At 37.9% G+C, this 14,968-nt stretch overlaps 2 protein-coding genes across 2 annotated transcripts; both read right to left on the reverse strand.

Moving 5' to 3' along the window:
• Nucleotides 1-63: 63 nt before the first annotated feature.
• LOC114456344 (zinc finger FYVE domain-containing protein 1-like) lies at nt 64-11,192 on the reverse strand. Its single transcript, XM_028438041.1, has 11 exons — nt 9,852-11,192; nt 8,994-9,498; nt 6,892-7,106; nt 6,705-6,811; nt 6,513-6,621; nt 6,324-6,421; nt 5,076-5,193; nt 4,801-4,971; nt 4,379-4,559; nt 4,176-4,289; nt 64-1,914 (listed from the first exon to the last, which is right to left on the reverse strand). The coding sequence occupies exons 1-11, from the start codon at nt 10,359-10,361 to the stop codon at nt 1,682-1,684; spliced, it is 2,361 nt and encodes a 786-aa protein (XP_028293842.1). The 5' UTR covers nt 10,362-11,192; the 3' UTR covers nt 64-1,681.
• Nucleotides 11,193-12,472: 1,280 nt separating this feature from the next.
• On the reverse strand, nt 12,473-14,352 carry LOC114456367 (rho-related GTP-binding protein RhoV-like). The gene is made up of 3 exons (XM_028438087.1): nt 14,178-14,352; nt 12,992-13,050; nt 12,473-12,922 (listed from the first exon to the last, which is right to left on the reverse strand). The coding sequence occupies exons 1-3, from the start codon at nt 14,350-14,352 to the stop codon at nt 12,473-12,475; spliced, it is 684 nt and encodes a 227-aa protein (XP_028293888.1).
• Between the last annotated feature and the right edge of the window lie 616 nt (nt 14,353-14,968).

Consider the following 14,968-nt stretch of genomic DNA (forward strand, 5'->3'; position numbering starts at 1 on the left):
TTGACACATGGAGGCTGAATACACACACATACACACACTCTGCAGTGATGGAAGCAGTTCCACTTTATGCTTTGACAGACAGGAGCTGACAACTTTAATCTTATGCAAATCGTCCACCGGTTTAGTGAGTATTCACACACAATTTCTTATCGATGATTTAAAATTCAGTCATTCCTGCTTGAAGTCCACAGCAATAGTTCTGATAATAGCTCCCAAACCAAAGGGAAAAAAAAAGACTTATTACAATAGATAATTAAAAAAAACAGGTTGGACAAATAATGGGAATGACCTCCAGGATTGTATCATCATCTACCATATTTTTTTTCTGTGTGTGTGTAATGTAACATTCAAACATTGAAATCTATTTGAGACTTCTTATCTAACATCAGAACCAAAAAGTTCCATGTAAAGAGCAAAGGATCAACTCTATAGTATTTACCAAAGTACACGTAACAAACAACCCTTTTTTTTCCCCCTCTCATTTTAACAATGAATACAAGCGTATGTATGGCATACATCATTTTTTTGCGCGTCGTACAATATCCATATATAATGATCCAGTTGAACTAAACTGCTCTCTCAGTCCGGATGGATCAATATGTCGTCACTGTTAAATTTAAGCATTCAAATCGTCTTCCAAATACTTTAAAATAAAAAAAAGGAATAAGAACGGTTTGAAAATTGTCACCAAAGAACAAAAAAAAAATATCCATACAGTAAGTAACGTGAAACAAATACGAGCAAAATAAAAACAAAACAGAAACATGCACCCCTGTTTAGTAATAAAAGTAAATAGATGGGTAACAATAAAATTCAAGTAGCCAAACCAAACATGAATATGAGATACACACATTATGTAACGGAAGAACAGGAAAAATGCTGTTTGATAAAAATAAATTGATTTTTTTTTTTTTTCCTTTTTCCAGAGAACATCCTCTGAACAAATCAGTCAACAAGTGTTTTTGTTCAGTCTCATGCAGGTCAGATCCTTATTATACACATTTTAAAACATACAATCTAAGATACTTCTATGTCTTCATACGACAGCAAATTACAGGATAAAATAGAAACATCATACCAGCACAGACACAGTGACCTGAATTATTATTGGCACACTAGATATCCATCCGTCGTCACCGACTAGAGCAGGTTTTAAGCTGCGTTCTCCTCCTGGATACTTGACCTCTGGAAATGATAAGCAACAGCCTATAACAGCTGAAACAAACTCAACTTAGTGCAAGAAATAAATTGTTTCAATGTAAGCATGCACTGGAATTGTCTCTTTGCCGTTGCATTTACAACATTGGAGAAAAGAAAAAGACAAAAAGCGCAATAATAAGAAATACTGGAATAAATCACACCTACTCTAAACTAACTGTTTTACTTTACATTATTATTATTATTATTATGTTTTTAAATATTCTGTGATTGTAAAAAAATAGTTGAACAGCCTTATATTTTATGAAGATTTAACAACCTGTGAATTGTCAAGTGTGAACTGCAGGTTTCACACCCAGTCAAGTAACTTAAAGTTCTGGCTGTTCTACGAAGGCCACGATAACTTAGTCCAAAATCCAAATATCTGATGAGGGACAGAACCATTAGAATGACAGAGGTATTCTTTAGCCGTGTTAGCTAGTGGTTCACTAGGGGTAGCTCGAAGGAAAAGGACGTGTCTCTGTTAAAGTTCTCCAGGTTTCTGGTTGCAGGTGGTGCACACGCGCACCGGGTGGTCCCATCCTCGAGATGGAACGGACCGGCGCTCCGGGGAGCATTCGTCGCACACTCCTTTGCCGCAGGCACGGCAGTGGTGCTTGGACAGCTTGGCAGTGAACTCACGTTGGCAGTTGTGGCAGGACAGGATGTCCTGGTCAGGCACCCAGTAGGCAGGACGAGCCGCGTCTTTCACCAGACCTGAAGGGAACATGGCACATAAACACAAACATTTGATATCAAAACGTTACAGGCTGTGTCGTCACGGGTCCGCGTAGCAGGGGGTGGCATCTTTTTTTCTTCTGATTTCGGACATAGGCTGTTTGAAATGGCACACTCCGTACTACGCACTACAAACTCAATGAATATATACGTCTACTATAAGTATGGTTAGGAGGATTTGGATGACGACCGTTCCCAAGATGCATTTTGAACCTACGACAAAATCCTGAAGCACACTGAAGCTAAATATCTGTGATTCACCACCTTTGACAGATCTGAAAACTTTTTAAGTGAGAAAGTGACCAAGTAGAATATCAACATGTGCTCATTTGAGCCATAAAACTCACGCAAACACGTTTCATGCCGACATTTCAGAGATTTTCGGAGACTCGCCATTGTGCTACTAACAAAACTTCTGGTTAACTTCAAAACAAGAGCCCTATTTACAAAAACAAATGGAAGATAAGAAGGGATGTTTGATTTTTAGTTTGAAGTCGGTCACAGGACGATTTTACATTCCACTCACAATGCATCATGGGGCGGTTGAGTACGACTAGTGTTCCCACCGTGCATACTTCAAAAATATCCCGATATACCTGTAGTATACATTTGAGGATTTCTTGCATACTCATTCTTTCCACACTATCGAATGTGAACGCACTATGTAATAACTTTGACGTCAAACTTAGAATAAGTAGTACATTAGTATGCCATTTCCAACACAGCTTCTCTCTACCCTCTGTTGTTGTTGTCCTTCTATAGATTAAATGCAGCAGAGGCATGTTGCTGCCCCCACAGGTCAACAAAGGAAGTGTGTGTGTACCATAAACAGTCTATAGTGTTTTTATAAAGCATGTCATGATAATGATGACAATATTATTTCTGTGTGGTTCTAGTTTCAGACAGGCATGAAATGTCAATCTGGCAATGGCACTTTTTTACTTTTTTCTTTCTTCTTTTTCTTTACTTTGTTTGCACATGCTGTCGAAGGTCAACTTTTTACTTTACCAAAAAAAAAAAAAAAAAAAAGGAAAAGAGTGTTATTTATTAGATTTTGACTTTTTAAATTTCCTTTGAAACCTGAAAAGCTCGTACAGTACTCCAGTTAAAACTTCAAATAATTAGAAAATAAAAATAATGAAAATAGATCATGTTTTTCATCTATTTTTTTCTTTTCATGCCTATTGTTCCACTCCTGAAAAAAAAAAAGAATAAATAAATATATATGCACAAATATTTTTCTCTTCAGAGCCAACAAAGATCTAATGAACATGTTTATTTTCTTCACCAGAATTTGCAGCACAGAGTAAGTATAAAATGAGCTTCATTGGCTGCCCACGGTTTGGATAACACTGATAAATTGCAAATAAGATTTCGTTGCACAAGTGAGTGAGTTATTTCAGTTACTTTTTAGGTCTAGTTGCAGTCGGGCTTCAGCTCTTTCTTTGAGTCCTTGAAAGCCTCCATTTAAAAAAAGAAAATTCTGCCTCATTTAATTCGAAAAATATATTTTTGTCATCTTAGTTTGACACCACATGTAGTGGAATCTTTTCACGAGAAATATGCATGTTTTTTTTCTTTTTCTACTTTGCATAATACGTATAGTATGTAACAAATACATGTCAATTATTCTTAAGGAAAACAAATTGGTTGATATTTCTAAGTGTTGTATTGTTGTACATTTAAAATTGAGATTTAATGTAGCAAAAATATATTTTATTAAATTAATCGATGAATTAATTGATAAAGTACTCGTTTACCAAAATATTTGATAGCTGCAGCTCTACGATGACGTAGGGAGTGTTTTGTTTGTTTTTTATCCCTATGGTTTCACACATCGTTCCAATGCTTGCAAAGCTGATTTAATTAACCTGAAGTTTTATACAATCCTGAAACATTAATGTCCCTGAAAGCCAAACAAACAAATGTGGAAAATATAACTAAATTTAAAATCCAATCAATAAGTCATAGCTTCTGAAAAGCCAACAAATCGTAGCAAAATGTTCTTTGTTAAACCAATGTATTTCATTTAACACTGAAAAGCAATTACCTGTAGTATTTACAACAATTTTGTGGCATTAGGAGTGGCTTAAGTTCCTCAAAGTAAAGCTTTGTAAACAAGGAAAATCCATGAACATAAGCATTAAAATCCTGTGCCACCAGAGGGCACTCTACTCTGCACTCATGTTTACTGGATGGGTTATTTCTGATGCATCACATCCCTTTTTAGGTCCACTCACCAAGTGGTATGTCAATAGCAGTGACCACGACTCCGAATGTGTTGGTGACAGCTTCTCCGACCTTCCTCGCAAGAGTTCCTCCTTCTTCCTCCTCAAGCTCTGCCTCTAGTTTTTCTACATTAAGAGGAAAAAAAACCCCAGAAAATATTGTTTATTTACATAAATGTGCCTACGTGTATATAAAATAGGACATGAAATAGCACCTGCATACGAAGCCCTTTGCTCAAAGCAGATGTCACAAACTCTAACAGGGGCCAGACCCCAGCCTCTCTCAGGGACAGGCACAGCTTTGGAAGAGCAGCCATCACAGAAGCCCTCCCCACAGGCACGGCAGTGATGCTTGGTGTCGTTATCCTGGAAGACTACGTGACACTTGTGGCACACCTTGTACGAGAGAGAGAGGGGGGGGAAACATGTTGTTATTGACCAAGAGTGAGGGAATGGGGAACAGTCTAAGCCTACACAAGTCTTATCTTGTGACCTGCTGCATACACAGGTTGTGTAATGAAGCTAGCAAGCGCTACAGACAGTAAACATTGCTCTGGACATAAAAGTGTTGACTTGACTGTTAGTAACGGGTGGCAGAGTGTGCTGCCGTCTGTGTGTGTGTGTGTGTTTGTCTCACCAAGATGAGGGAGTTGGGTTTCCAGTAGGCTGGTGCGATCTGATCTGTGAGCCAGGAGGTGACAGCCTTGGCGGGTTTGACACTGAGCTCTGACACCGACTGAGCCACTAGATTGACTCCATCCAGAAGCCGTTGCGCAGCGTTGCTGTTGTCCTTTAAAAAGCCGTCAGACTATCCAAAAACATACAGTCCATATCAGGATCTGCTCGGAGCTAATAATCGACAATTTGGAAAGAAAATAAATGGATGGAAATTCACGACTTTGTTTTACTCACACCAGGCCAAACGTGCTGGATCTCAGTTCGTACGACTGTATCCACAGGGTCTTGGTTCCCGTACCAGTACTGACGGCTCCGATAGATCACGCCACAGTTAGGACATTCAATAACATACCTGTTATGAGAATGCAATCAGGGTTGGGGTCAATTCAAATTGTGTCATTTATCATTCATTCTAATTATGTAATTGTAATAGGAAAAAAAACCTTCTGCTATTGTAAATGAATTATAATTAGGGTCAGATAACTGACTTAGTAATTGACAGTTTTGAATAAAATTTCCATGCCTATTACAATTTAATCAAACAATTTTACAATTCTAGAGCTTATGTATATGTAGTTAACTATTATTTAAATATGTTTCATATCAAGTTTACCCATCATTTCACTTGATAATCATTTTTACCATTTCCTATTATGTAAATGCACCCATGTTTTATTATTCTATTATGATGTTGCACCTGTTGTATTAATTTCTCCATAGCTCTGTTCAGCACTTTGTGATTCTTTCTGCAAAAAGTGCTTTCTAAATAAACTACTTACTTACAAAATAGCTTAAATCTAGGGCTATACTGAAAGAAAAAAGGCTTAGATGCTCACACCAAAAGTAATAATACCAATATTTCCATTGATTAGGAAGCCTAACAAGGTACCTAAAAGATGAAAAACGAATTAGGTGATAGACAATATTTTTTTAGTGTACTTTCCAGCTGATTTAAAACTGACCCATTATCATAGCAGATGCTAACAGAAAGCTAACACAAGAGGAAGGTTACATTTTATGGGCTTATTTATTTCAGACTCAGTAATTGTGATTATTTGTATTTGAACTTTACTAATTGAGAACATAATTTTAATTGATATTAAAGGAGAAAACAATTGTTGTAAATTGATTTGTAATTGAACATGGATAATTGACGTAATTGTAATTTATTCATGAACACAGCCCTGGTCCCCCATCACCACCTCCATAAAGACAATAATACCTGCAGCGCTTGTATAGATGTATACATTTATCCATTAAATGACTTGGACTGTTTTTAAACTGTACTTGGCGAATAAAAACTTTCTGATTCTGATTAAAAATAGTAATTGACAATACAGACACTTATGTGAATTTGCTGTTTATGTACTGATGAAATTCATTTCACTTGTGTAAAACATCAGTAAAATCAGGTTTGAGCCAAAAATCTGTGAAAAATTGAATCAATATTAATATTCTAAGCCAAACCAGGTCAGAACTCACCCAGACCACGCGTATTTGGCAAGGCCCAGCCATGGGGAGTCTGAGGAAGCAGAAGTTTTTGGGACCACCACGACTTCCTTTCCCACTTCATAGCAAGCCTGTCAGAACAACGTCGGCTTTAGAATCCCCATCATCCAATGGCATCAGAGAAGAGACATTACAAGAGAAAACATGTGCCCTGGTGCTTACCTTACAGGTGTAGATACGGTTGTCATACTGAGCAGAATAGCGACAGCGATGCTTGGCTTCGTGGCGCGCTCCTTCCCCTAAATGATTCATGCTGTTCTTGCAGCCGGACCTGAAGTCAATGCATGATTTACAACTACAAGTCAAATTGAAGACAGGATGAGGAGTGAATAATAAAAAAAAACGAGTACGAACCCACAACTGAGGCACAGGCTGGAGCAGGTGAAGTACTCATCTGGAAAAAAGCAGCTGTGAGCAACCAGCTCACCTGTAATTTCCCCGTTAAATCGCTCACTGAGTGCCTGCAGGGAAACCAGCGAATCAGCAGTAGATCAATCTAAGTTGGTGTGTGTTTGTTTTTCTTTACAACTACTGAACTCACCTGCAACGCTTTAAAGATGACGACCGGGGTTCGTGGGGAGCGGGTAGCATTGTTATCCAGGAGCTGCTCTAGCTTATTCTGCAGCCCGTGGAAGTCAGTGGGCGGAGTCAAAGTCTGGGTGCCCAAGTACTGCACAGAGCTGAAGGCCTCTGGGAACCGCGAGACCTTCCTGAAACGCTCCAAAAGCCGACGATCTACCGACTCAGCAGATTTATCTATAAACAGGAAAAGGATGACGTGGTTGAAATAATCTAATGTAAAATGACTTATATTCGCAGAAATTAGCTTTTCAAACAAGTAAAATAGCATTTAAAGCATAACAAATACTTCTCCCTAAAAATATTCAGAAACTATTTATTGAAAAAGCTGAGAATTATAATTTGAGAGAAAAAATGAACTTTCGGTCACGACATGCAGCTTTTGTGTGTCAGTAAGCTGTACCAGGTTGTGGGCAGTGTGTGTGTTGAAATAAAAAGATGTCTGAATTTAAAGCAATTTCAACATAAATACAGAGTTTATCTTCTTGAAGTGTTAAAGGGATAAAATTGTAAATGGGTATGTATAACCTGTCCACACATACATAGATAGATATATAGCAATGAATTATGTATATATATATATATATATATACAGTATAAATACAGTAGGTGTATATTATACGAAGAGTATATGTATAGTACTAGATATTACAAGGAGTAGGATGATATACTTTAAGTTTATACTTCCTCCTACTCCTCTTCGATCATATACAGGCTTCACGAGCAGGATTTTGTACCATTTGTTCTCTCCTTGTTCTGTTTGATTTATTTTCATTTATTTTAAATATTTTTTCATTATTATCATCATTAGACAACACAATTCAGATTTTTTTTGGAGACATCAAATCAATGTTTTGTGTGTGCTCGTTCACAACTGCACCGTTAATATGACTTCAATCAGTTCAGAGCAGGGGTGTCAAACTCACTTTCACTCAGGGGCCAAATACAGAGAAGTTTGATTTTAGGTGGCAGGAAAAAAGTGACTAACATTATTTTGCCCTAGTTTGCACTTCCATGTGTAAATTATATCTCCATCAGGCAATAAATGGCAGATTTGAGTCCCTGCAGGATCTTTTCTAAATTCCTTGATTTTGAGACCATTTTTTGTGTACTACTACTTTTTTTTTGGTAATTTACACAATAATAAATGTTTTCTCTGTGATTTTTACTTTCACCCATGGGCCGAATTGAATGCGCTAAAGGGCCGGTGTCTTCCCCCGGGCCTTGAGTTTGACACATGTGGTTGAGAGAATCTTTTATTTATCTTTTTTTCCTTTTCATTCTGGATTAAGACTCTGCAATAAACATTGAGTGAGATTTTGACCATCTACGACCGGCCTTTAAGAGCCATTTTCGTATTACGGGAGGAAAATGCAGAAGCTTACTGAGATTCTCCTTAAACTCAAGGAATGAGAGCATGTAAACTCCAATCAGAAAAATTACATCATGGATTTTAAAGTCACAACCCTCTATCGCTGTAAGGCTGGATTGCTTACATCTGTGCAAAGGAGAGAAAAAGTCTTATTCGACTAAAGAAGTCTGAGAAAAGTAAAAAGCAGTGATGGTGGGCACCACTGAGAGCTTATCTCTGGAAACAGCAAGTCTCTGCATGATTATTTTCATACCACAGCTCAAGAATAAATTCAACTGAAATTAACAAGAGCAAACTTGAAATGTGGCTCCATGGTGGTTAGGAAAACCTATGAAACAAAACTGTTAGAATTTAATCAGAGTCGACTAAAAATATCAGTGTTAAAAACCTGATTGCAACATGCAAAAATATAGGTTACCTTCAGTTGCACTGTCTAAAAAGTAGTGATTCAGCATATAAAAGCCGAACTACCAGTTGCTTCCTTGACTCACAGACACCAGACTGTGACACTGAAGGCTGATATGTACAGATATATACCTGTTATTATTAGAAGTGCATAACCTTTAGTTTACTCCAGAGCACTTTGAGCTTTTAGGATGTTGGAGGATTAGCCCCAACAAGACATCAAAAGTGTTGCTGGAATTTTGTTTTGGTTTGTTGAAAAAAATCTTATCAAGGTTGAGAATGATTACCTGAACCCAGCAGTTTAGTGTGGACGGTTTCATGGAAGATGACCACAGCTGGACCCAGAGTGGACAGGGGTACGTCCAGGCCACAGCGGGCTGTGGTGGCCTTGAGCTCCTTTGTGAAATGTTTCAAATACGCATCGGAAGCATCACCCAGAAATTTGAAGAGGTCGTCGTGGAGACGGTCTGCGTGGGTGCGGTAGATGATGAGATCGGAGATGGCGAGCACCTTGAGTAGAAGACGGGTCCTCTGGCCCTGTTTAGAGCTGTTCCCCAGAAGCCCCTCTGTATCAATGACCACCACTTTATGAACGGGGTCGAACGCCGCCCAAACACCCACGGTGCACGACTCCTGTGTAGGAGAAGTCTTGAACACTTCCCTGCCGGTGAAGAAGGTGTGGTTCAGGGTGTGTGATTTGCCCTCTCCGGTGTTGCCAAAAATGGACACCACTTTCAGGAGCTGTTCAGGGTTACAGCTCAGACTCTTTACAAATGAAGCTTCATCTTTTATCTGAGGAGGGATTAAAAAATTGTAAGAAATTAGCAAATGCAAACTAAGAATTACAGGTAACACTGTACTTGAAGTTTTATACATAAAGGCTGACATTATGTTTTAGTGCGACCATACGATTGCTTATCGGTAGCTGGTCGTGAGGTGTTAATCGCTTCTCGTGACCCCATGTATACTACACGATGCACGAGACATGATTTAGTCAAGGCTAAGAAAGAAAATTGCACAGTGTATATCCGCCTTTATTCACGTTAATGACAGACAATGACCACATAATATCAGACTTTATGTATAAAACTTCAAGTAAAGTGTTATCGAATTTCAAAATGTTTACTCGCTGACTCGACACCCACCTGCATTTCCTCATTCTCATCAACTAAGAGAAAACTTGACACATTCTCCAGGAGTTTTGCTCGCTGACAGCTTGCCTCACTGGCTATTTGAAGGGTGGGCTGGGCTAGTGTTTGGACAGAGCTGGCCCCTGCATGTTTGGCCGGTGCTGGATAAGATGTAAGCTGGTGTTTCTTCTTGTTGCTTCCACTGTGGGTGCGTTTCTGACAGTCCTGGCACAAGTTCACTTTGCAGTTCTGGCAGCGTACAACACACCTGTGACGCTTGCCACTGTCCCCTTGTCCTCCTTTACAGTTGTCACAGTACGGGACATGACCCGGGCCGACCTGGACCCTGTGGTGGTTCTTCAGGCGCTCCTGACTGTGTAGTTCAGCTTCACAGCGGACACACTGGAGGCTTTTGCAATCATCACACTCAAAGGCAGCCTCTTCAAAGCCCCCACAGGAATAGCTCTCTTGACATATCAGACTGGTATTGACTCCCTTTTCTGATGATGAGCCATGTCCACTCATCGTTTCTTAAAGGGTGGGGGGGGGGGGATTGAAAACTAACCTGTGCTAATTGTAAGAGCTTTCACAACTGCACTGGCTTTTTTACACTTGAAAATAAAATAATGAACATTTAGGACAGCTGGGTGATAACAAGGAAATACGTCTCAATCTCGATCTTTTCAAATTTGAATGAAGAAAAACTTAAAGATCTCAGTGTAACTGCATTTATTTCAAGTAATAATGATGAAATTAGTGAAAACTATTTAAAAAACAAATAAATAAAGAACTGTAGTAAACGTGTAACAGCAGGAATAAATAAACTAGGCCAAGATATGTCGAGGACAATATAAATAACAAATTTGTACAAGTAGCCTCTCCCGAATCTAAACAATGAGCCCTCCCTAAATGTGCAAACGGTGACGCTAACAACAAGCTAGCAGGCTAACTGACCCTCTGTAGCTCACAGGCAGCTACAGAACGTTATTTGGCATAAAAACATAAACACTTAGCTAACAGCTAGCTACTTCAAACAAATGTCTTCAATTTTTGTCATTAAAAAAAAAAGCTAAACACAGCGAACTAACCGACCTCAACTAGCCGATAGCCGTCCAAACAAGCAGCCCGCATCCAGACTGTCAACTGGACTCAAACATCATATCAACAAAAAGGAGCCAGACGAGGCCAAAGGCTCCAGGAGACGCAGTTTCACACTAAACGGGGAGAAAAATCCGTGCGACTCCTTTTAAAAGTCTTTTAAAAAGAGTCTTAGATGGTTGAAATCCTTCCGACCAGTGTCATTGTTTTGTTCTTCAGCCCCCCTCCCTGAGAGATCTCTGTCTGTGGCTGCGTTATTTTGTTGCCAGGTCAGATCAGCTGATCAGATTATTTTCAGTCACAGGGTCACGGAAAGGGAAAGCCCAAGAGCATGCTGGGAAATGTAGTACCTGTGTAAATGGCTGTATTTATGTTGGTATGAAGGAAAAATAATGTACACTCTGCTATATAATATTTTGTATTGTATTATATTATACAATTAGTTTTATCATTTCCATTGATTTCATTTTTAAAAATGTTCTCATGCCATTGCCTTCACTCAATATTTTCAATATTATTATTCTAGATAAGCTGTAGTATGCAAGAGCATGATGGAAATGTTTTATCTATATTTTTATTGCTTTATTGTTGCATAATTGATGAGTTATACACTTCCCATTGATTTAAAAAAAATTAAATGCTCACATATTATTGCTATTGCTCAATATTTTCAATATTATTATTCTAGATAAGCTATGATACAGGGATGCATGCTGGGAAGTGTAGTTAAGTAAAACGGCTGTATTTATGTTGATATAAAGGAAAGATAATGTACACGCTGCTATATTATATTATGTTACACTATACTATACTATATTATATAATGTTATCTTGTTATATTCTATTCTATCAACCATATTATATTATGTTATGTTATATATGTTTGAATTGCTTTATTGTTTGCATAATTGATTAGTTTAATAATCATGATACGTAAGTTTTATATAGCGCTTTAAAAAAAACTCAAAGACACTTAACAGGAAGCAGCAATAGAAAGGTTTATATTTTCTATTGATTTCAATATTTTTAAATCTTTTCATGTTATTGCTATTACTCAATATTGCCATTCTAGATAAGCTTTCATATCGAATTGTGGTCATTATACGTGTTTATCTTGTTCAACTTTTAAGCATCTGTTAAACTGGTAACCACTATACACAGTATTAGCTCCCAAATAAATTGTGAAGTAATTGTAAAATTCACTGTTGGAGACATTCCCAGGCATGGGCTTTAAAACAGGATGGGTTTAAAAAGCTATTGTCTTATAAGTAGCACTTCAAAGTGTCAGCAGGTGACCATTTGTCCCAGTTAATACTGTGTGGGTTCCCTCCAATTCTTCACTCACGGGATGTAAGTCTTAAAGAAAAACACTCATATTAGCATTTAAAGTTAGTTTTATTGTAGGATGCCAAAACACACATACAAATATAAAGAATAGCAGTAAAGAAAATGAGAAAAAACACAGTAATTCCTTGATGTTTCGACCCTGGAGATGTGGGAAAAGAAGATATCCTTCTATTCCTGACCTAGGATGTATATCAGATGAATGGGAGGAGTTTCCTCCATCCACAATCAAAAAAAGTCTTCAAACGCCTCAGGGGGCTGAGCTTTTTTAATGCGTCTCCCCTTTGCTTGTGTTTAACTGCAGCGCACACAGCGTGATCAAACACATCTTTAAGGTTGTGTTGCGTCAGGGCCGAACACTCCACATAGTCCAGAGCTCCCAGTCTGCAGGCCAGTTTTCTCGCCTGTCTAAGGTCAACTGGCCTGGTGCCCCGCTGGTCCAGATGAATAAGGATGTCCACATTGTAGCAAAGATCTGACTGGGTTCCAACCAGAATGATGGGAGAAGTTGTGTTGCCTGCACGGATCTGTGGGATCCATCTGGAGGAGATGTTGTCATAGGAGACGGGGTTGACCAGGCTGAAGCAGAGGATGAAGACATCCACATGGGCGTAACAAAGAGAGCGAAGATGCCCAAACTCCTCCTGATAAATTACAACAATTAGTAAAATTAACTGCTAAGAAAAAGACCTTGAGTGATGTGTGAGTTTTACCTGCCCAGCTGTATCTATTAGCTTCAATCGAGTTGGGATCCCATTCACGTGAACAAAACCTTAAAGACAAATTATAAATAATCAACACCATTGAATCAAACATAGAAACAGAAAACAGACAGAGGCGGAAGTAACGGATTATAATCAAGTACTCACGTTATTGTAGTTGAGTTGCTTTTATGGCTTTTTTGAGTATATTTCTAAAGCAGTAATTTTTCTTACACTTAATTACATTTCAAAAGAAGTAATCTGTTAAATTTTTACACCCAACCTTTACTGAGTATTTTTTTTTATTTTTTTTTTAGTTTTAGAATGATCAATGGACGAAATGACTAGACAACAATCAAATGCGTCACATCATAGTCGTCGACCAACCAGATTAAACGTAATGCACGGCCCCAAAACAGCATTGAATGGAGGTTGTTTCAGCCTGAGAATTTTTTTCGTTTTTGAATTGAATTTTATTTCATTTAAAAAAAGATTTGCCCTTTTTGACAAACCTTTTATTTTATACAAATGCATTTGTGGAAAATCAATTAAGTTCCAATTGTGCAAGATTTCGTCTTTGCCTCTTTAAGTTTATACATGAGATGATGTTTACTGTATGCAAGGGAACCGTGGCAACATTTATGACCAAAAATAAACGTAGGGGTGTGAAATCAACTAGTAACACTCGGCGATATATCGCGATCTTACGTCACGCGATTCTTGGATCAATTCTAAATGTATCCATATCGATTTTTTTTAACCTTTATTTAACCAGGAAAGTCTATTCCACTGCAGGAGACATTGTAACTGCACAAAGAAGTGCGCTGAAACCTGGGCATGTTGACCAGCTTGTGTTTTTTCAATAAAATCTAAAATGAAAGTACTAACTTTCTGCATTTTTTTGTTGTTCTAGGGCATATACCTCAGTTAAGTTGCACTAAAGTCAAAGTTGGTTTAAAAGCCACAGGCAGATTGTATGTTATTTTTTTTATTTTAAGCTTGCATGTTAAAGCCAATGTCAAGAAAAAAAGACAACACAAAAAAGACCCAAAAGACACCAGAAAAATAGTGCAATGAAGGAGATAAAATAAACAATACAACAGTAGAGGCTATATATAAATAGAAAATATTATATAAAAAGTATAAAAAATATAGATATATACATATTTACATGTGAGGCAAGGAAACATACTCATACCTGTAAAGACATCAAAGACAGTTTGCCTGTAGTCACTGTTGTAGCCATTGAAGATGTAACTGATGACCATGCTGGTCTTCCCCACAGCTCCATCCCCAACCAGCATACAGCTCACTTCCTCTCTCACTCTATGAGAAGGGTTATTATCATCATGTCTCTGATAGACTTGTGCCATATTTCCTTCTATCATCACTCCATCATCCCAGCAGAACAGACCTTAAAAACCACCAGTGCCAGGCACATTTACTGTAAAAGGTCCTGTCCCCTGCAGGGCTGAGGCCAAATGAAGAAGACCCTCCACAGATTTGAAAAAACAAAGGCAGCCAATCAGAGAGGAGACCCCTGTCTTCACTTCCACTGTTTCCTTTTGATCCAGCTTCACTAAAGTCACTCCCACTCACGACACATTGAAATGACCGGTGTCATGCAAATAGGCAGGGGGATGCAATTTGGTGTCTGAAATTACTCCCTTACTTACTTGAGTAAAAGTACAAAAAAATACATGCTACTAAATGTATTTAAGTAAAATAGTAAAACAAATGTACCTTCAATAATAAAACATTTCAAACCAGCAAATTCCATATATTATATTTTGTTAAGAGCTTGTAGAATACTGGTAGGTACATGGAAACAAGTTAAATCTGTTACTTGAACACCTGGAGAATTTAGCACTCGTGATAAATCAATTTTTTTTAAATAAAATGTGTCAAGAAAAAAATACGTCCAAATGCTCAATTAAACCCAGAGCAGCTTTAAGTTTAACATTTTTTTTAAAAGTTGAAAATGTTAAC

Source organism: Gouania willdenowi, chromosome 22 (assembly GCF_900634775.1).
Source record: "Gouania willdenowi chromosome 22, fGouWil2.1, whole genome shotgun sequence".
NCBI classification, from domain to species: Eukaryota; Metazoa; Chordata; class Actinopteri; order Blenniiformes; family Gobiesocidae; genus Gouania; species Gouania willdenowi.

What these genes read in the sequence shown, in the direction of transcription:
- LOC114456367 (XM_028438087.1), bottom strand. Translation starts at nt 14,352, where the DNA reads ATGGCACAAGTCTATCAGAGACATGATGATAATAACCCTTCTCATAGA. An exon ending in TGTCTTTGATGTCTTTACAG is followed by an intron (nt 13,051 to 14,177) that starts GTATGAGTATGT and finishes TTTGTCTTTAAG; the next exon opens with GTTTTGTTCACGTGAATGGG. An exon ending in TAATAGATACAGCTGGGCAG is followed by an intron (nt 12,923 to 12,991) that starts GTAAAACTCACA and finishes GTAATTTATCAG; the next exon opens with GAGGAGTTTGGGCATCTTCG.
- LOC114456344 (XM_028438041.1), bottom strand. Translation starts at nt 10,361, where the DNA reads ATGAGTGGACATGGCTCATCATCAGAAAAGGGAGTCAATACCAGTCTG. An exon ending in TCATCTTTAAAGCGTTGCAG is followed by an intron (nt 6,812 to 6,891) that starts GTGAGTTCAGTA and finishes GTTTCCCTGCAG; the next exon opens with GCACTCAGTGAGCGATTTAA. An exon ending in GCCAAATACGCGTGGTCTGG is followed by an intron (nt 5,194 to 6,323) that starts GTGAGTTCTGAC and finishes TTCTCATAACAG; the next exon opens with GTATGTTATTGAATGTCCTA.